The sequence below is a fragment of the Protopterus annectens genome, chromosome 1.part1 (genome assembly GCF_019279795.1).
Source record: "Protopterus annectens isolate FY-2018-M chromosome 1.part1, PAN1.0, whole genome shotgun sequence".
NCBI classification, from domain to species: Eukaryota; Metazoa; Chordata; order Ceratodontiformes; family Protopteridae; genus Protopterus; species Protopterus annectens.
Window position 1 is genome coordinate 952,512,425 of NC_056726.1, and position 22,558 is coordinate 952,534,982.

General features: G+C 42.2%; 1 protein-coding gene across 2 annotated transcripts in view; it reads right to left on the bottom strand.

Annotated features, from left to right (window-relative positions):
* ADAM17 (ADAM metallopeptidase domain 17) overlaps window positions 1-22,558 on the bottom strand; it is a 2,408,764-nt gene that overhangs the window by 694,740 nt on the left and 1,691,466 nt on the right. Inside the window, exon 14 of one of the 2 annotated variants that reach the window (XM_044079166.1) lies at window positions 5,322-5,456. The exons of the other annotated variant lie outside the window; for it this stretch is intronic. Within the exon in view, the coding sequence (XP_043935101.1) occupies window positions 5,322-5,456 (135 nt within the window). The remainder of the gene's footprint in view (window positions 1-5,321; window positions 5,457-22,558) is intronic. 2 annotated transcript variants of the gene reach the window in all.

A 22,558-nucleotide genomic window follows, 5' to 3' on the forward strand; every position in this document is an offset into this window, starting at 1 on the left:
GAGCTGGTCAGATTTTCTGAAAGTCTTAGTTTTGTCCAAGTAGTAACGAAGTTGCCTGTGAATGTCCAAGGAATGCAGGAGTCTCTCACCTTTGTTCTGTGGATTTGGGAAGAAGGTGGGTAAGTGGATGGTTTGATTTAAAGCCACACTGGAAACCACCTTAGGCATAAAGGAAGGATTGGTTCATAGAGAAACTCTGTCTTGATGAAAAATGAGGAAAGGTTCCACTGCCATTAGTGCCTGTAGCTCTGAGACTCTTCTAGCTGAAGTTATTGCTAGCAGCAGGGCAGTCTTCCATGATAGGAACTGAAGATCTGCAGAGAAAGCTGGTTCAAAGGGAGGTAGCGTTAGTTTTTCCAGAACAAAATTGAGGTCCCATGTTGGTGTAGGGGCTCTCTTGGGTGGTCTACTGTTTTTTGCCCCTCTGAGGAACTGCCTTAGAAGTGGATGCGAAAATAAAGGTGGATCCATGTTGTAGTGGGCTGAAATAGCTGAAGCATGGACTTTAATGGAGGAGAAAGACAGTCCTTTGTGCAACATCTCAGTTAAATACTGTAGAATGTGAGGCATGTGAGGCCGAATTGTATCTTGGCCTTTAGCTTGGTTCCAGGCACAAAACCTTTTCCATTTGTCTGAATAAGCCTTCCTGGTGCTTGGCCTCCTGGCTTCCAGAATAACATCCAGAACTGCTTGGGAAAGAGGAGCTGGCTGGATGCTTAGTTGATTTGCCATGCAGCCAGATTTAAGGTTTTGAGCTGGCTGTGAAGAATCTGATTGTTTTGTTGTGTGAGCAAATGGGGAATTTGTGGCAAAATCTATGGGGGGCTGTGGGCCATATTCCTCAATAGTGGGTACCAGTGCTGGCGTGGCCAGTCTGGGGCTATGAGAATCAGTCGTGGTCTCTCCTTTTTGACTTTCAGAAGTACCTTTGTGAGGACAGGCAATGGAGGGAAGGCATATACTGTCAGGTTTTTCCAACTGAAAGAGAGTGCGTCCACTTTCCAAGCTTGATGGTGAAGTGTCCTTTACAAAATTTTGTTAGTTGATAGTTTTGAGGACTGGGAAACAGGTCCATGTCTGGAAGGCCCCATTTTTGAGTTATCATTGCAAATATTTGTGGATCTAGTTTTCACTCGTGGGGATCCTTGATGTTTCTGCTGAGGTCGTCTGCCAATGTGTTCTTCTGTCCTGGCAGGAATTGAGCTTGTAACTGAACTTGGTAAGCCAGAGCTGTGTTACATAAGATCATTGCTTGCCTGCATAGAGGGTAGGAATGTGTACCCCCTTGTTTGTTTATGTACCACATTACTGTGGTGTTGTCCGTCTTTATTGTAAGTTGTCCTGGATGTAACAGATCCTTGAAGGCTGTCAGAGCTTTCTGTACAGCTAGCATCTCTTTTTGATTTATGTGCAGATTCCTTTGATCTGCAGTCCATACGCCTTGAACGCACTGCCCTGCCATGTGTGCCCCCCAGGCGTAATCTGATGCATCTGTTGTGATAGTTTGCCTGGCTGGGGGCAAGGTGAAAGGCTGACCCTTGTTGAGGTGACATGCCTGTGACCACCATAGAAATTCCTCTTGTAGGCAGGGAATGAGAGATATCATTGTGTCCAAGCTGTGGCTGTGTTGAGACCATACGCTTTTTAGGTACCACTGTAATTTCCTCATATGCAGCTTTGCAAATGGTATTATTAGTATGCAAGATGCCATGAAGCCCAAGGCCTGCAGAATTTTTCTTGCAGTTAATTGGGTCTTTGTTTTGAAATATTGAGTCAGTTGTAGTTGCTTGTCTGGCGTAAGGTAAGCCTTCTGGGCCGTTGTATTCAAGCTGGCACCCAGGAATGTCATATTTTGTGAGGGTACTAGTTTTGTCTTCTTTTCGTTTACTGTGTACCCCAGGCAGTTTAGTAGATGTTTTACAAAGGCTAGATGATGTAAGAGAATGTCCTTGCTTTCTGCTTGGATGAGGCAGTCGTCCAGGTATGGATATATTTGAATTCCTCTTTGTCTGCAGTATGCAATTACTGGTGCCAGGCATTTTGTGAAGACTCTGGGCGCAGTAGATAAGCCAAAGGGCAGTGCAGAGAATTGGTAATGCGTTGAACCTGCAATGAAACGGAGGTATCTTCTGCAACTTTGTCTGACAGGGACATGCAGGTATGCCTCCTTGAGGTCCAACGTTACTAGCCATGCTTCCTTGCCCAACATGGGAAGAAGCTGCTGTAGTGTTGGCATCTTGAATTTGGGTACTTGTAAAGTAAGTGTTTAGAATTGAAAGGTCCAGAATTGGTCTCCAGGCATTGTCCTTTCTGGGCACTTGAAAGAGTCTTGAGTAAAATCCTTGGCCTTGCTCTCGAGTAGGTACCAGTTGAATGGCTCTCATGTCCATGAGAGCTGTAATTTGCTTTTGTGCCTCTGCCCATTGATTTTGTGGCAGGTTTGGCATTCCTCTTTTCATTGGCAAGGTGTGAAAATGGAATCTGTATCCTCGTAAAATTATGTCTAGGACCCATTTGTCCTTTGTGACAACGTGCCAGTTGTCTGGAAAAAGTGCGAGTTTTCCTCCCAAGGGGGCTGGCCAAGAGAGTATTGCTTGGCCAGATGAGGTGCAAGTCATTGAGTTTGCCTTCTGGTGGATTGGGACCTGTCTTCTCCTCTCTTCTGTGTTGTAGTGCCCCATTGGCGAGGTTTGTACTGGGCTTGTGGTTGTCCTCTGCCCCTTGGACATCTGTATTTACCCCTCTGTGGTCTGTCAGTAGCTGGAAAGGACCAATTTTTTTGTTGGCTAGTTTCTGCTGAAGCGAGGGGGTTTGTACCTGTAAGAAATCTTTGACTGTCTGCATAGATTTTGCCTTATCCTCCATTTTCTTTAAGACTTCTTCTGCTTTAACTCCATAATGAACATCCTGCTGTAAGGGAGCATCTAGAAGTTTTGCTGTAACATGATCAAGCAGAGTTTGTTCCTTTAACCAAGCATGCTTACATATAACAGACCCAGTGACAGCTGCTCTGCAGGAGGCCTCCAAAGAATCAAACCCACATTGTAAGGTATGTTTGCCCACCTGTTCAGTGGCGTGCAACAGATCCTGTATTTCTTTCAATTCAGATTGTTGAGGGGGAGTGGTTATTCTTTGCTTTAACTGAGAGATTAGGAATTGCTGATATTTAAGCATGTGAAATTGGCATTTTAGTGCCCTCATAGCTAGTGTGGCTGAGGTATAAACCTTTTTTCCCCACCTGTCTAGTGCTCTGGAATCCCTCTCAGAAGGTACAGGGTTTTTAGCCATAGAAGGCTTAGCCCCCTTGGGACCCTGGAAGATAGTCTCTGGGTCAGCTACAGGGCTTTTGTAAAGAAATTTGTGGGAATCAGGCACTCTATAGTATCTGTCAGGCTTAGCCGGAACAGGAGGTAGAGAGTCTGGGTTCAAACTGGATTCTAAGTAAACATCATCCACAATGTCCAAAAGTGGTGGGATGGCAAGTGGTCTGTGTTGGGGGAGTAAAAGAAGCTCTCTGAGCCTTTTCTTCGAGTCAGAGTAGTCCTGACCTTCCCAATGAAAATGTTCCCTTATAGTGTGTAAGGTTTCCCCAAAGGAGTAGTCTTCAGAAGGAGAAGCTGAGGGAATAGAATCCTCAGCATCAGAATCTTCATAAGGGGAGAAGGAGCAATCTTGGTCCTCAGAGGAGTCTGAAGAAATGGACACTTGTTCAGAGGATGCATAATCTTCCTCTTGTCTAGGCCTTTTGTCAGGAGGGGGCTGGGAACTCCTGATTAAAGAGATCAAATCTTCAGCCATTTTGAGCATCCGTTTCTTAGGCATGGGGCCTTGAACAGGAGACTGAAGTGCAGTCCTTTTAGATTTAGTAGGAGACTTCGTCTTAGAAAACGTTTTAATGGTGACCGTCGTCGGTCTGAAAACGCCTTCAGAAACCGATGGCGTTTCTGTAGCACCGACGTCTTTTGCAGCAATGTCGTCGGAAGGGCCTGAACTAAATGGCTGTGTTGGCCTGGTGCATTCCGCCAAAATTTCCGGAGCGGTTTCGGGTTCCAGATCTGCGGTAGTCAGGGGCTGCGTCGGAGCCTCACTAAGGACCGGAGAACCGAAGACCGGACCAGCCGAGGCCTCGGAATCTGGCTTAGGCCTGGGCTGTCTGTCTTTATCCTTGCGTTTTTTGTGCATGCAGGTAGTCGGTTGCTCCGACAGCATGTTGTAGTTAAATTTCCTACTGAAGTAGTGTCGTGCGAAATCAAAGCGTCTTTTAATAGTACGCTTATTAAACCTAGCACAAAAACAACAACTAGTGACGTCATGGTCTGGGCCTAGGCAAGGTATGCAATAAGAATGAAAATCCTTATGAGGTATTTGCTTCCCACAAAAAATACAACTGTTAACTTTTTCTGACATCGGTCTGAGGCAAGAAAAGTTTCCCCAATGGGGTACTTAGCTTTATAGAAGACTTCGGTCTGAAATTCGAATTAAAAAATCTCAGGAGTCGGCCAACCGGCACTTGCGAACTGCTTCTGCTTTGGGCATCGCGTGGCAAGAAAGACTGAAGAAAATGGCGTTGGTTGCATTATATATACCCCTGGCGCACTGACATCAGGGAAGAAGCGACAGCAACCGACGCCGGACCATGACTTTGGAATTCCGGCCGACTGCGGGACCGCCTGACGACAGGATAACCCTAGTGTGATGACTGCAGCAGGGTAACACGGTGAACATCATGCATTTTAATAATGAATAGTAGCTCCCCCTGCATTTCCACATAAGTAGGAAGTATTCCCACACTGTACTAATACCTCTACCATTTTGTCTGTGTATGTTTGTATGCAAGCAAAAGCATTTATACTCTGCAACGCAATTCACGCTTCGTTTTAAATTTTTGAAAATTCCCATCTTCTATTTAAATTCTGAAAATGCCCATCACCTAGTTTTACCTTAAAGCCTTACTGTACTCATTTTGATCATGTATCATATCACAGCCAAATGTAGAATTATGCTATACCAGAAAAAATGTGTCAGAAAAATCAGAAAACACTGTTGCAGGAGCCTAGAAGACATGCTTTCCCTTTTATACAAGGAAAAGACCAGCACAGATGCAGCAATGATCCCAGAACATGTAGCACTTGATATAAATTGTCATCTTCTATTCTACAAATGTATATTCAGAAATGTGACACTGACATTCACTTTACTGGAAAACAGTATCCAGAAGAAACTTCAGTTTGGCTGTGAGGAAAAAAGTAATTTGTACAATTAGCATAACTTCTTAAATATGCATATCATTTAGAAACATTCATAATCAACAATTAAGTTACCATTGCAAGCACAGGGCTGAAGATGTCTTTCAGCTTCACAGAATGGAATACATTCTCCATTTTTACACTTCCCCAAATCCACGCAAACAGTGTCATCAGCAGCATTACTAGGTGGAGGGCATTCGCTGCTGTTGCCTACAAATTGAGGATTGAGAATATATTACATCACAGAATATTTCTGTAACAGAAGAATAAATATTTTACATCAGCTATAGCATATTTCAGCCTAAAAGAACTAAATTTAAGGAATGGAACAGTTTTACATTCTAGAAAGTTGAACTATGTAAGACCTTATCATAGCAGTAGATGTCCTACTTCTCACTGTTGCAGTATTCTTTACTAATGGGATACCTTGCTGAGGACATACATTCAGCCAACATACCAAAGCCTAAACACCTCCTGCATTGTCACATCTATGTCCTTCCTCTAAAAGGTAGGATTTATAAGTGACATATGAGCATCTAATCATCAGAAATGAATTGTCCCAGAAGAACCAGTGCAACCCAAGAGAAGCAGCAAGGGCATGTGCATCGAAGAAGGGAAGAAAAGGAGTAAGGGACCCTTGACCAGAGAAAAAGCCACAGAGAAGAACAAGGGGAAAGAGGGAGGGGCAGAATACTGCTACTGTGAGAAGTAGGACATCTACTGCTAAGATCTTACACAATTGTACTATGTTCTTCCTTATCATTATTGTAGTATTCTTTATTAATGGCAGAATACAAAAGCTACTACAGAGGATGGGAGGAAGAAGCCACAGTGGAGCCCTCCAACAATCCACGGAAAGTGGTCATGGCAAACCGAGCCTTGGCCCCAGAAATCACATCCAACTTGTAATGTTTTGTAAAGGTGTGTACAGAGGACCAAGAAGCAGTTTCAAGAATAGATCCAGTATCCAGACCCTTGAAAAAAGCATTAGAAGAGGCCACAGCCCTGATAGAAAGAGCATGAACAGAAGGCAAAAGGTGCTTACTATGAAAAAAACAGCAAAAGGAAATGACCTTAGAAATCCAGGAGGAGATACTTTGCATAGAAGCAGTCAAACCCAATTTCCTGGAATGAAAAGAAAGAAAAGGCTGCTCAAACTTCCTAAAGTCCTTAATCTTGTCTAGGTAATACCTCTGCTGTTTATGCAGATTCAAAGTATTTAAAATTCCTTATTATTCTGTGGAGAAAGGTAAAAAGAAGGAAGATGAATCATTTGACTTAGAGACACATTATTAACAACCGTGGGGATGAAAGATGGAGTGGTATGCAGAGAAACATGCTGTCCCTGTGAAAAACTAAAAATAGGGAAATTGCCATGAGTGATAGAAGTTCAGAAACACACTTAGCAAAAGTAAGGACTACTAGCAACACAACTTTCCAAATGCAATGTTATAGAAGAGACTGCAGGCACAAAAGGACAATGAGTCAATTTTTCAAGAACAAAATTAAGATCCCAAAAAGTAGGAATAGGTTTTTCTGAAGGCCTAATATGAAGGATGCCTTTCAAAATTGCCTAATTTCAAATCTAGGGAAAGTGGAGGAGACAAAGGCAGACAAACAGAGATGGTCAGCAAATGAGCTTTAACAGATGAGTATGCAGACCAGAACTGAAAGGCTCACACAAGAAAGAAAGAACCATAGAAATACCCACAGAGAGAGTCCCGGTCACATGTATGACACCAAATAAAAATAACATTTAGCTACATGGGATTTTCTAGAGGTGGTTTTCTAGACTCCTGCAAAAATCTTATCACCCAAAGAGTCAATTGTAGGGTGAGCAAATGAGGGTGAATGAGAGATCCCTTGTCCTGTGTGAGAAGATCTATCCTGTGAGGTAACTGGTGATGATTGCCTCTGACCAGATGAACCAGAAGGGAGAACCATTGCTGTCTGGGCCAAAATGGAGTCTCCAGAAAGATTCTGGGCCTGTCCCACATATCTTGGGTAGGACTTCTGGTAGCAGAGGAACAGAAGGGTAGGCATACAGAAACATCCTTTCCAAGAAAAACACCTGCCATCCACTTTCCAAACCAGAGGAATTGGCACTCGAACAGAATTGGGAAGTTGTTTTTTCAAAGGGGAGGAAAAAAACAGTACCTAATTGATATACAATGTCTGGGAACACCTCCCTGTGAAGCATCCATTCAAGAGGATCTGCTGTGGACCTGCTTAGATTGTCTGCCAAAAAACTGTGCTCTAAGGGAATGTAAACCACCTGCAGTTAAGTGCTGGCTGACTGCAAAGCTCCAAGCCTGAAAAGCAAACCTGCAAAGAAGGTAAATCTTTGTGCAGCCTTGCATGTTAATGTACCACATAACAGGGGTGCTGTCTGTGAAAATTCACAAATGACCTGGAATCCAAAGAGTGCTCAAAGCATGAAGAGTGCTCATCTCTTATGCTGATATGGTATTCTTGTTGCTGGGAACACCCGGCTAGTCCTACTCCATCTTTTCAGGCTGACCCTCTGCCAAATCTCCTCTCTGTCATTCATTTGACTGCTCTTTACTGTCCGTCTCACTTCTCTATGTTTACTTTTCTTCCATACCCCATCTCCCACTTCCAAAAGTATGATAATTATGTACACCCTATAATTTTGTATCAGTCTGTACATTTCTAATGACATACTGTTCACTGTCTACAAAAAGAAAGGCCAGCACCTGGGACTCAAACAAGTAATCAGTTTATTTCACTTTAGTTCAGACCGGTTTTGGCAACATGCCTTCCTCAGTGATAGAACATTAATTTCCCATATTCCTTATATAGCATACATGTCAATCATTATGACATTGCTTCCTTAAAATAAACACACCAAAATATGCATACAAAAATACAGTACATGTCTCATGATCTTGTATTGAAAATAATAAATCTACATATATCCCTTTCTTTCTAGAATCTTTATCTTAAAAATTCATAATTTATCATTCAGCCCTGGATGGAATAACGCTCCCAATTTAATAATCCATTTTCTCTCTCGTTCACTGTATAATCTTAGCTGAACTTTCTTATGCTTTATTGATATGTAAATAAATCTAATCCTTGTCTTATAATGGATTAGTAACATGCTGTAACTGGAGTCTTTCTCCCCAGGCCTCCACTGAAAAAGGACTTGCATCCAGTCGGACTTTCCCGGTTAACAAATGTAAAATAAAATACAATAAATAAAAAAATAACACCAAACTCCCTGGACCCTGATGCTGCTGGAAGAGGCTTCTCAACCCTGATCAGAAGCATCTGTGTATAGCTCCTGAGTGGGAAAGGGGACTTTAAAAGTAAGGCCTGGATTCAGAGAAAGCTCCTGAATCCACCAGAGGAACTTGAGCTTGAGGCAAGGCAAGAGGGGGATGAGAAGATACAGAGGATGGCAAATGATGGAGCCAAGTAGTTTTGATACTACTGAAACTTCCACATGTGGAGCCTAGTGAGATGACCCATAGGAATACCTCTCAACTGTACAGATTTTCACAGAATGTCCAGATTTTTGTGTCATATTTTTGGTGTGTTCCTCCAAAAATCTGTACCTTTCTGGCAAATGGCTGAGGATTGAAATCATTAAATAATGACAAACATTTGAGTTTAAGACTCCACATCCTTCAGAAAATGTATGCTAATGCAAAACCTATTATTATATCAACTTCCTCTAAGTTTGTAAGAGCAGTATTTAAAATCTGTCCCTATTTGTCCCCCATCATTTTAGGCTTTGTCCAGATTTTTTTCTCTAAGAGGTTGAGAGGTATGCGAACCCCAGAGCTAGAAAAAAACTTGTGCAGGTAACTCTTGCAGAGGAAGAAGAGAATGAAAATATGCAGTCAATGAGATGACCTTAGGAGAAGAAAAAAGGTGATCATTTGCAAGGTCTGAATCCTGCAACCCAGGAAAAACTTAGAAGCGGTAAAAACAGATTTTTTTTGAGATGGAAAAGTGATCCCCACACTGTGCACATTGTACTCAGGATCTTGAAGGAGGTGATGTTGACAAGGGGATTGAATTAGAAGGTCATCTAAATAAGGGAAAAATGAATTCCTGAAGCCTGCAGAAGGCTACCAATTGGGACAGACACTTGGTAAAGCTGTAGAAAGGCCAAAAGAAAAAAGTACAGTTTTGTACCTACCATAAATGTAGATGCTCGAAGATCCACATTGCTGCAGTCCTTACTTATGGGTAGTCCGCTGTCCTCGGTCGGCCCGAATACCAAAGTATTAGGCTGACGTCGGTCATGGGCGCCTAGATCTGACATCAGAGCGTCAGGGTATAAAGGCGCATGACCGACGTCATATCCTCAGTCTTTTCTTGCCCCAGATGTCAGAAGGCCAAACAAGAAAGGCCACAGCCAAAAACAGAATACCTCCCAAAAACAAGCCCAACAACAACCATCACCTAAAACATAGCACCATGTCAAACTACAGTGGGGAAGGAGGGAGGGTAAAATTGGACTGCAGCAATGTGGATCTTCGAACATCTACATTTATGGTAGGTACAAAACTGTACTATGTTCTTCATCTCACATTGCTGCAGTCCTTACTTATGGGTAGAATCCCAAAGCAACGGGAAAGGGAGGTTGGTAAAAATCATAGAGCATTAGGGGCTGCTAAAATGCCCTGTAAAATTGCAGTGGCAAATCCAGCCCTAGACTTAGAATAAAGAGGAAGGTGGTAATGTTTAGAAAAAGTATGCACTGAACTCCAAGTAGCTGCCTCCAAAATGTCTTTTGTAGCTACCCCCCTTAGAAAGGCCGTAGAAGTAGCAGTAGCCCTAGTGGAATGAGGCCTGATTCCAGCAGGAATCTCCTTACCATGATGGGAATAACAGAAAGAAATACAAAACCCAATCCATTTAGAAATAGTTTGTTTTGAAACAGGTTTACCCTGTGAACCCAAAGCAAAAGAAACAAACAACTGCTGAGACTGTCTGAACTCCTTGGTTCTGCTCAAATAATAACGCAACTGTCTGTGAATATCCAAAGTATGCAAAATTTTCTCCCCTTTATTTTGGGGGTTTGCATAAAAAGTAGGCAAATTAATAGTTTGGTTTAAGGCCACACTAGAAACCACTTTAGGCATAAAGGAAGGATTAGTACGCAAAGATACCCTATCCTTATGAAAAATCAGGAAAGGCTCCACTGCCATGAGGGCCTGTAATTCAGAAACCCTTCTTGCAGAGGTAATGGCCAACAAAAAAGCAGTTTTCCATGACAAATACTTTAACTCGGCAGTAGCTGCAGGCTCAAAAGGTTGTAGAGTAAGTTTTTCCAACACAAAATTGAGATCCCAAGCAGGAGTAGGAGCTCTACGTAGGGGTCTTATATTCTTTGCCCCTCTAAGAAATTGTTTAAACAAAGGATGAGAGAATAAAGGAGGGTCACAATCATAGTGAGCAGAAATGGCTGCAGCATGGACCTTTATCGAGGAGAAAGACAAACCCTTGTCCAATAACTCAGTAAGATATTGAAGAGCAACACTTAAATCAGGTTTGGAGACATCAAAGTCCTTTCCTTTGCTCGAAATAAAAATCTCCTCCATTTATCAGAGTAAACTTTCCTGGTACTAGGCCTCCTGGCCTCCAAAATAACATTCAAAACTTGTTGTGGAAGCTGAGACCCTCCAGAGTCTAAAACAGAATATGCCAGGCTGTTAGATGCAGAGACTGAATCTTGACATTGAGGAAGTGATTGCCCTCTTGTGACAAAAGGTGCGGAATCAAAGGCAGAGGCCATGGAGGTTCTCGTACTAAACTCCTCAGTAGTGGGTACCAGTGTTGTCGAGGCCAATCCGGTGCTATCAAAATCATGGTTGGCTTGTCTTGTCTGGCCTTCAAAAGTACCTTGGGAAGAAGAGGCAGAGGTGGAAAGGCATATACATGCAGATTGTTCCAACTGAATGATAGAGCGTCCACCTTCCAAGCTGTGTGATGAAACATTTTTGTGCAAAACTTTGGCAACTGGCAATTTAGTGGAGAAGCGAACAGATCTATGTCTGGAGTTCCCCATAACACTGTCAACTTTTGAAATACATGAGGATCCAATTTCCACTCGTGAGGATCCACTACTTGTCTGCTCAACACATCTGCTAAGGAGTTCTGTGCTCCTGGAAGAAACCTTGCCTGAAGATTGAGGTGTAGATTGAGAGCAGTTTCCCACAAAATCATCGCTTGCCTGCAAAGAGGGTAAGAATGGGTTCCCCCTTGCTTGTTGATGTACCACATGACAGTAGTGTTGTCTGTTTGAATCAACACCTGCCCTGGGTGAAGTAAATCTTTGAAAGCCATCAATGCAAACTGGACTGCTAACATTTCCTTCAAGTTGATATGCAAATGTTGGAGTTTGACAGGCCACGTGTCTTGCACCCATTTTCCATTGAGGTGTGCTCCCCAAGCCTTGTCCGAGGCATCTGTCGTTAGAATCTGACTCGCCTCTGGCGGGTCACAGAGAGTCCCTTGTTTAGGTGACATTCCTGAGCCCACCACAAAAACTCCTTCTGAATGCAAGGTATTATCTGAATGACAGTGTCTAGATCTTGGCAGTGCTGTGTCCATACATTTTGAGATACCATTGAAGCTTCCTCATATGCAATTTGGCATTGGGAAGCACCAGAATACAAGATGCCATGAACCCCAAGGCTTGAAGGACTGTCCTTGCAGTCAGCCTGGACCGTAGAGACATTTGATGGAAATAAAGAGAAAGGCTTCTTTGTTTGTCCGGGGTCAAAATAGCCATCTGGGAAGCTGTATTCAGTCTCACACCCAGAAAGCACATGTCCTGAGAGGGTACTAGACTGGACTTTGTTTCGTTCACAGAATACCCTAGGCATCTTAACACTGCCATCACATACTGTAGATGATGAAGAAGTTCGTCCTTTTCTTGTGCAATAATCAGGCAATCGTCCAAATAAGGATAAATCTGTATTCCTCTTAGTCTGAAAAAAGCTATCACTGGAGCCAGAACCTTTGTGAACACTCTGGGCACAGTAGATAAGCCAAAGGGCAATGGAGAGAACTGATAATGTAAATTTCCAGCCAAAACGCAGGTACCTCCTGCAACTGGGCCTGATAGGAACATGAAGGTAAGCCTCTTTGAGATCCAGAGTAACCATCCAGTGATCTTTTCCCAACAGAGGTAAAAGTTGTTGTAAAGTCAGCATCTTGAACTTTGGAATGTCCAGGTAAGTGTTGAGGATAGATAAATCCAAAATTGGTCTCCACGTGTTCCCTTTCTTTGGAACTAGAAACAGGCGAGAATAAAATCCTAGGCCCACTTCTGACAGAGGAACTGGCTGTATAGCTCCTATCTGAAGAAGTAAAGAAATTTGTTTGTGAGCCTCTATCCTTTGCTGAGGAGGGACGTCTGGGATGCCCTTGAAAGGAGGCATGGTATGGAAATAGAACTTGTAACCTCGGTTTATAATGTCCAATACCCATTTGTCCTGGGTGACTAAATGCCAATTCTGCTTGAAAAGAGCCAACTTTCCTCCCAAAGGAGCTGCCAGGCAAGAAGAATCTGGCAGCTGAAAATGCAGGTCATTGGGCCTGTTTACGAAAGGACTGGCCCCTGCCCTCACCAGCAGATTGAGCAGGCGAACTCCATTGCCTCGGCCTGAAGGTACTCTGAGCTCTGCCCCTACCACGCCTAGATCTACCCCTAGACTGAGAATCAGAAGAAGGGTACGTCCACCCCTTAGTAGGCCAATTTCTACTAAACTTTGGAGGTTGTACCTGCAAAAAATCTTTAACAGTCTGCATAGACTTAGCCTTGTCTTCCATTTTCTTTAAGACTGACTCCACAGGAGGACCAAACAAAACTTCAGACTGTAAAGGGCATCCAGAATTCTAGACTTAACATGCTCAGACAAATTCTGATCCTTAAGCCAGGCGTGCCTACGAATAACTGAACCAGTGGCAGCCACCCTAGAAGAAGCCTGTAAAGCATCAAAACCACATTGCAAAGAGTGCTTTCCCACCTGTTCAGAAACATGCACTAAATCCTGCAATTCTTTACACTCTATGCCCTCTGCCAAAGCATCCACTTTAGATCTTAGCTGAGAAAGGAGGAAATTCTGATACTTCAACATATGAAACTGGCAGTTCAAAGCTCTCATTGCTAAAGTAGAAGAGGTATACACCTTCTTACCCCATCTATCCAAGGCTCTAGCTTCCTTATCCAGAGGAACGGGATTCTTAACAACAGAGGCTCTAACACCCTTAGGCCCCTGACTAATAGTTTCTGGGTCCGCCCTAGGACTCTTATAAAGATATTTATGAGCCTCAGGCACCCTGTAATACCTGTCCGGTTTAACTGGAGCAGGAGGCACAGAATCTGGATTAAGAGAAGCTTCGAGAAAACATCTGAAACAACATCCAAAACCGGAGGTATAGCTAAGGGTCTATGCTGTGGTAAAAACAAGAACTCCCTAAGTCTCTTTCGTGAATCAGAGTAATCCTGTCCTTCCCACTTAAAATGCTCCCTCATGGAATGCAGAGTTTCTGAAAATGAAAAATCCTCTGGAGGAGAAGCAGAAGGAGTGGAATCCTCTGCATCAGAATCAGAATAAGGAGCAAATCTTGAATGTCCTCAGCAGAAGACTCTGAATCATCTGAGGCCTGCTCCAAACTTTCCAACTCTGGCTCCATCCTGGGCCTCTTATCCGGAGGGGGCATAGAACCTCTAATTAAAGTAATCAAATCCTCTGCCATTTTAAGCATGTGCTTTTTAGGCACAGACCCTGAAGAACCAGAACTGACACCAGAGGAAGGCAAAACAGACCTGCCCTTAGAAGGAGCCTTAGAAACAGTAACAGAAGGCCTAACCACCTTAGGCATAGAAGGGAGAATAGTAACCTGAGAGGCCCCTTCGGCCTGACCTGCCTCCTGAGAGGCCACATCATGTAAAATCAAAGTTTCCCCCTGGGACTCAACAGAAACTTCAGCCGGATCCACCTGTTCAGCTGTAGCTTCTAAAGATCCGGCGTCCGTAACAGACGAATCATCCTGCCTAGGCTTTAAAGATTTGTCTTTACGCTTCTTAGTAGAAGCAGGCGTCGGAACATCCGACTGCATATTATAATTACACCTCTTGCCAAAGACTAACCTAGCGCAATCTAACCTCCGTTTTATAGTGCGCTTATTAAACCTAGCACAAAACCGACACCCAACTACGTCGTGCTCCGGTCCCAAACAAGGAATACAAAGCGAGTGGTAATCCCTATGCGGTATCCGTTTCCCACAAGAAATACAATTATTCACTTTTTCTGACATCCGGTAAGTAACTGAGGCAAGAAAAAACAAAAATATTCCCAACGGGGTACTTAGCCCAACTTGGTATCGGTCTGAAACTCCGAAAACGAAAAATTTCAGAACGCCGAACGGCACTTGCAACGCTGCTTCTGCATCGGACCATGCGGCAAAAAAGACTGAGGATATGACGTCGGTCATGCGCCTTTATACCCTGACGCTCTGATGTCAGATCTAGGCGCCCATGACCGACGTCAGCCTAATACTTTGGTATTCGGGCCGACCGAGGACAGCGGACTACCCATAAGTAAGGACTGCAGCAATGTGAGATGAAGAACATCTGATAATGCAAGCAAGAAACAGATAAATGCAAAAAGTTCTTGAAAAGAAGGTGAATAGAAATGTGAAAGTAGGCATCCTTCATATCCAGAGGCACCAGGAAAGCCTAAGGAAGAAACAGGGGAAACAGATACTGGAGAGAAAATATCCTGAAAGAGGACAATTTCAGAAAGTGCTGAGAAAGGAAAGATCCAGAATGGTCCTCCAAGAATCCTCCTTCCTGAGATCCATGAACATTCTGGAATAAGAAACCTTGCCCAGTTGACAAGGTAGAACTGGCTGAATGATTCCTTGAGCCAAAAGGTTATGAAGAATGAAAGGAAAGTGAGAACGTTGGCAATGGGGAGGTTGGGGAATGCCTGAAAAGGAAAGACGGGACTTCCAAATCATGAGATACCTATTTGAATTATGGAAAGCACCCGCAAATATGTGGCTATTCATTGCCAAACTGGAAGAGACAGAGTTAATCTGATGGAAAGAGAGGGGCAAAAGAGGCTGAATGTCATATGGAGGAAGGTTTGTCAAGAAAAGAAGGCTTCTGACTATTGGAACTTTGAGAAGGCTGATCAGAAACCCCCCTCCTGGAAGACCTCTTAATTTTGAGAGGCTGTCTTGGCTGTCTCTGCACAAAGGAAGTCTTGGAGGGGTAATTCCTCAAACTTGGGAATAGGAGAAAGGAAGATTTGCTTTAGCTCTTGCAAGACCTACCCCTTATCCTGCAAAGTCTTGAAAAGCTCAGCTGCGGCAGAAAGAAAAAATATTTTGGTTAATCAGAGGAGATTCCAGCAACCTAACCTTAAATTCGTCAGGAAGAGACTGGAGCCATAACCGAGAATATCTCCATCAGCAGCATGATTACACTTTATAGTGACAAGCAAACTGGGAAGCAGAACTCAAAAGAGAAATAGCAGAGGATTTAACTTCTGAATCAGGGAAATCAGATAAAACACCCCCAAGTTGAGACAGAAGAGCCAAGACATATCTAGTGCTATGGGTTTGGTAGCTTACGAAGTTTTGAAACTTTGAACACGAAAATATCGAACTTGTCTGTTCGAAGTTTCAAAACTTCGAACACGTCAAAAAAAAATAAATAAAAGATGCAACAGTAAACTAACTGTTGCAAGCAGGGGGTCAAGCCCCCCAGCACCCCCCCCACTCTTTAAATATACCAGCACTGAGATCGCAGTGCAGTAAAGGGAAATATTCCCTTTCCGCACTATAGTGCAGTCTCGGAGTTGGTATATTTAAAGAGCGGGGGGTGCAAGGGGCTTGCCCCCCTGCTTGCAACAGTTAGTTTACTGTTGCATATTTTATTTTATTTTTTTCTGTATTCAAACTTCAGCAAGTTCGACTATATGGTTTCGACCATATAGGGTTCGAACTTGCTGAAGTTCGATAATGTAATAGGAACCCGAGGTAAACACTTTTTTGCATACCTGTCCATAGCATGACTGCCCCTCTCAGAAGGTAAAAGCTTGGAAGAAGACAGCAAGTTAGAAGATCTGTCAGTGGTCAAAGAAATCACTACAGGGTCAGAAGAAAAGCTTTTACATAGACATTTCCGGGCTTCAGGAACTTTAAAGAATCTGTCAGGCTTCTTTGGAGTAGGGGGCTAGGGGCCAGGCACCTGCAAAGCAGAGGAAAAAGTGTCTTGAAGAGCATCCAAAACTGAAGGAACTATAGAAGGCAGAGGTGATTCAATTTGCAAAAGGTCATAGTACTGGTTCTGAACATCGGAAATCTGGGAATAATCCCATTTAAGTTGTTCCATCAAGTGAACAGCAGTGTCACCAAAGAACTCTTTTCTTCAATGGAGGAATCAGGGGAAGGGAATCTTCATCCTCAGATCCCAGAGTTAGAGGGGAATGAATTTGAGAGGAGTAAGCCAATGACTTCTCTCTGGAATCTAAGTCCACCTCCTCTTAAAAAAAGGACCAGAGGACCAAGGAACAGACAGCCCCCCCCCCTGAGGAGGCTTCAAAGCCATAAGGGCTTTGAAAAGACCCTGACTAAATACCTGCTACTCAGAGTTGATCTTTAGCTACTGGAGCCACGGGTGGTCTTCTGTTCTTTTTCAGAGAAATAGTAGCCTGAACAAACTTAGAGGATTCAGGCCCTTGCCTGACTTCAATAAGGAAACCAGGAACATTCTCCCTAAACAGTCTGAGGAACTTCCCAAAGACCTTCCAAACAGCCATGCCCCCCCCCATCTACAGCAGACATGGGCAGAGCCACAGCGGCTGTGTAGGTAAGCAGCCACATGTTGGTCTCTAACTGGTTCGTGACAGAGGGAGCTGATGTTGGAATCAGATGCTCCACAGGTTCTTCATCCAATGTGATATAGCTGTCCAGAGGAGGCTGGACAGCAAAAGAGTTGGCACATTTTTTAGATATTTTTCTTTAGAGGTGGCTGAATGTAAGGGCAGGTGGATTCGGAAGCCATGGAACCCTTAGCTGAAAGCTTCAGTTGCTCGTTTTCTGAATAGAAAGAAAGGGAAGACAGTCAGCTGTGCAAGGTCTTCTGTATAAAAGCTTGAGAAATCTCTTACCTAGTATGGATGTGGACAGCAAAAGACGAAAAGGCACTTCTCATATCTATTTTTATGGATCTGCTTCCCACATACTCATTTTCCCTTCCTGGATGACAAGTAATACTACTCAAAGATAAAAAAAAGAAGGACAATACCCTCACAGGGTACTTACTTTTTGAAGGCTCATTAGCTGCAACTACTCTACATATGACAGACTGAAGTTGAAAAATTAGTGTTTGGACTGGCAGCAAAGAAGTTTTGAGGGTTAGGTGCTCATACATCCCTTATGAACCCTATGCTTTAGACACAGGCCAAATGTGTGATGTATAGCACCTGGAAGGAGCTTAGGCTTTGGTATGCTGGGTGGATGTTCATCTATCCTGAGCAAGATATCCCATTAATAATGAATAGTGCAACAGTGGTAAGGAAGCAAAGTGATCAGTAGTTCACTCATTGATCTTTACCAAAAACTATATCCGGGTCATTACTGTTTTTATGTCTTTATTTATGCATCCTATATACTTAAGCATTAAATGTTTACTTTCCATGTTTTAACATTCAGTTTATTTTAACTTTCCATGTTTTAACATTCAGTTTATTTAAACTTTTTAAGATTTTATTACTTAAAACGTAATTTATATGTTTTAACTAATCTTCCAACAGTGTAAGAAGTTAAAGGTCTTGTATCTTATTTTCAGAAGCTCTTAGTTCACATTATAACAATATCTGCTTTTCAGATTTAATTGTTTTTCACTATATGTGTTTGATTTCAGTTAATATGGCTGCAAAGGTGATATATAGTAATTTTAAAGATTTTTCAAAGGATACACATATTAACACTTGTAATACGTTTTAGACTAAGTTAACCATAATGTTTGTTTTCAAGGTTGTCTTTTTCTCTTTACAAAAGTTGACCCCCCCCCCCCCCCCATAAATTTAAAGTATACCTAAGCAAGTTTTACCTCATCAGTAACTATTTTATTAAGGGATTTTTTTTGTAAAAATAATTAATACTTGTTTTTTTCTGCCCATATAAAGTGATTTGGTTGAAGAACAGCTGCATTTGATTTGAAATCTGACATTCAGCCTTCTATCCTGGCAATTCGATAAGCAGAACATAATGCAAAGAAAGAATAAATTTCCACATATTTGTTATAAAAAAAATTTCATACATTTTATGGTAAGGGCTTTTATAAACGGCAAGAGAAGACCTGTATGATTACTATGCTAAAATGTTCTATAAAATGATGCACTATATGACAGTTTTATTATGTTGTTCTACTGCATGTTTGCAACTATTCACATTACATTTTTCTGCACTGAAGTCGTACTTTGCCAAATTACAAGTATTCTCCTACTCTCAATAATCTGTATTTGTGTGCCTTGTGGCTGGGAGCTTGCTTGAAAAATGTCTTCAGACTATCACTCTTACCAGGTTAAAAACTGCTACATAAACAAGACATAAAAGGATTAGCAACACTGCTCACAAACATCAGCCATAAGGCAAAGATTGCCTCAAAATTATGTTTCCTTTTTCATTAGTGCTTTTTCTCAGCATCTCTGGGAGGAAAAATAATAATAATAATGAAAATAAAAGTAAACATCAAATGAAGACCACTCCCCACCAACATCTCACCATCCTAGACCGGACAACTTCCACAGAAAGAATGGTGCAGCACATTATTTATAAAGATACATACATACTGTAAAAACAGGCATTATGTTCTCAAAACACAAACTTCAGTTTAACTCTTTACATCTGAGTGATGCCTCCAGGTGCATTTGCAGTTAACTCCTACTGACACCTCTAGGCATCAAATATTCCTTGCTCATATTTGCTTCAATAATTCCAAAACCATGCTATGTAGAAGGTTTTAAAATATTTCATCTTAAAGCTTACACAATGGCAAACAAATGCATCAATATTTGACCTTTGTCTAGTGAAGGTAAATTGATCTTAACTGTTTCTATGATTTTAATTTATATAGATATAATTTTCACATTTTTCTAAATATCTCAGCAACCAGGTAGCTCAGACAGAACTCCTTAGCCTCATAGGAAAGCTGTTAGCTAGATGAATAAAGTGCTGCTGACACAGTATGTAACTTGAATGGTTGCTGAGACATTGTAAGTTGTTTACAAATCACTGCAAATAGAATAGTTACTGCTGTGTTTATTCTGACTTGTAAATTTTGGTTTAAGACATAGAACCTAAAAAATACTACCACTATAAAAACAGTTTGTACTGAAGACTTTGCCATTTACACTTCTTTCATAATCCCAGTGGTTCCAGAGATATGCATATTTGTTTGAAATGTGAGGACATAATTTGATTCTGTCAAAAAGCTTAGGCTCCACCCATTGGAACTTAAAAGTTAACAGTACAAACTGGCTGAGCTCCATTTGAGTGAATGAGTTAAGTGCAGTCTACATACACTGTAATGTGAAATCATAGTTCACTACCAACTTACAAAACAAAATAAGTACACTTTTGCTTAACACAGTTCTAATCAACTTGCAACTCAATTCCATGTTTCCTAGTCCAATTTTGAAGGTTCTTAAGAGAATACAATATTCCTTGTAGTTCACAGACTTAGTGCTGATGTTCAGGCCAAGATGCCTTGCAATCACCTGTACATCCTTAGATAGATACCCGGTACTCCTCAAGTAGATCCACAGAATTCCAGTGATTCTTCTGATACTTTCACAGCTTCCTCTACTCTAGAACCACCAAGAATTTCTAATGGGTGGCCTAGAAATTCCACTCCAAGAGGGGCATATGTCTGATCTACTTTTAACAGAAGGTTATTGAGGTGATTTCTATATGACTGGACTATTACAGGAATTCAAGTGCCAAAATTTAGTGACTACATGCTACCCAACAATCTCTCACCATAATGCACAGTACAGATACAGCACTTTTATATGGGAAATGGACACAGTACCATAATGACCCACCTCTCAGCAGACAACCCCTCAATCGATTCTGAATAGGATGGGTTATGACACGAGCATAATACAACCATATTCTTCTGGTTGCTGCCAAGCATAGGCTTAGTGGTGAAACAATAAGTCAGTAGGTTCAAAGCTTCTCTACACCATTTGATATTTATGTCACATTACTTGTACAACTATTGCAAAGGAACATGGTCATTTACCAAAGTGAAGCTACATCCCCAACAAACAATACTGTAAAGAAGTTAGTGCAGTGCCTCTAACTGTAAGCCATTCGAGTTCTATGGTAAAGTATCTTGTCTCAACCTCCTATTTAAACAGAAGGCTGGGTGCTCCTCACCACTTCCTTCCAGAGATGAAACAGATCCCGACCCTACTTTGGACAGAATTATAAATACAATAAAGGGAGTCAGAGGCAATCAAGTTGGTCTCCAAACATATGACAGCTTTCAAATTATTAAAAATCTTTATTAAGTTCTGTCGGAGGATGGGTTATGCTAACAGGGTTGGCTACAAGTTATCTATAGTAACCTGCTAGGATAAAGAATGCTTTCACAAGTTGTTTTGTATGGGGTAGAGGTCGGTTTTTGACAACTCCTAATTTGTCTGTCTGGGATACAATTACCTCTCTCTCGACCACATACCACAAATAACAGTATTCTGTCATACAAAGTTTACTTCTGTCAGCATTAGCCAAATCCTGCCCATTTTAAGGAGTCCAGCATAGTTTGCATTTTTGATGAATGTGATTTCCAATCTTCTGAATAAATTACTATGTATCAAGGTATGCTACTGAATACCTGAGATACAGTTTCAAAACTTTATCCACAAGCATTTGAAAAGGAACAAGGACTCCATGAAGTCCAAAGGGCAAGAAGACAGTACACTGACAAGACCTTCAGGTATGTTCTTTGGCTTTGCAGGTAAGAGGAATATGACAAAACCTATTAGTTTATAGGTTCATAGGTTCATACTAGGCTATCTGCCCTAGGGCATTTATAAGCCTAGCCAGAGTGTGTTTGGCTTTCGCCACCCATTTTAAATTAATTTTGCTATGCCTTTTTTTGAGGTTAGTATACTGTGCCTCTGTCTAACAGTGACACAGAAGTGATAGCCAGGGTAAACCTACGATCTCCCATCCACTCATCAAGATTCCTCTTGAAGAGAGTCAATGTGGGACTCTGCCTAACCTGGACTGGGATTTTATTCCAGAGTGAAGGGAGCCTCTGGGTTATGAATCTGTCCCTCCAGCATGTCCTATTTATTTCAGTGCTGAGGTTCAAGTCTCTTGAGCATGTAGCTCGATGGGATTTGGATTTTCTGAGGTGCAGCATGTCCATTAATTCGGGTTGGACATGGCTTTATACGTCAGGCACAGATCGCCTCTGAGCAGGCGGTATGCCACTGAGTAGAGCTGGAGTTTCTTTAACCGGGCAGCATATGGCATCTGTTTGAGCCCTTTGATCCTCTTGGTGAGGTACTTTTGGGGTCTTTCCAGTTGCTGCAGGTGTCTGGTATGGTACATCCCAAAAGGGGCATTGTACTCAATTATGGGCCTGATGAGGGATGAGTAAAGAGGCGATGACCTTCCCTGATCTAGATGTGAATCCCTTCATGATTAGGTGGGCTATATAAAATGTTTTTCTAACCACTTTGGCCACGTGGTTGTCAAATGAGAGATTGCTATCAACTTGGGTCCCCAGGTCCCTAATGACTTCTTCTGTACTTAATGGATTACCACCTATGTGGTAATTTGTGGGCACTTTGTTTTGCCAAAGGGGATGACTATACACTTTTGGCGTTTAGCTTGAGGCCATGGCTCTGGCACCAGTTGTCTGTTTCTATGAGGCCCTTTTGGAGGATGCTTGTGTCGGCTGGAGAGTTGATTATGGCGCCCAGTTTGCAGTCATCTGCGAACTTGGTCAGCCACAGTCCTTCCGTGTTGGCCTGTACCGAGAAATATATACCGAACAAGAGAGGTCCCAGGACTGAGCCTTGTGGGACGCCACTTGTAACTGGTTTGGAGTCTGACATGGCTCCAGCAATTCTAACCATGTGGGTTCTGTCCTTGGGCCAGTTTGCAACCCATCTAGTGACATAGGGGTTTATATTTAAGCTGGTGAGCTTATCTATAATGCCCGAGTGGGGTATTGTATCGAAGGCTTTTGCGAGGTCCAGGTAGGCTGTGTGGACCACCTTCCCCTC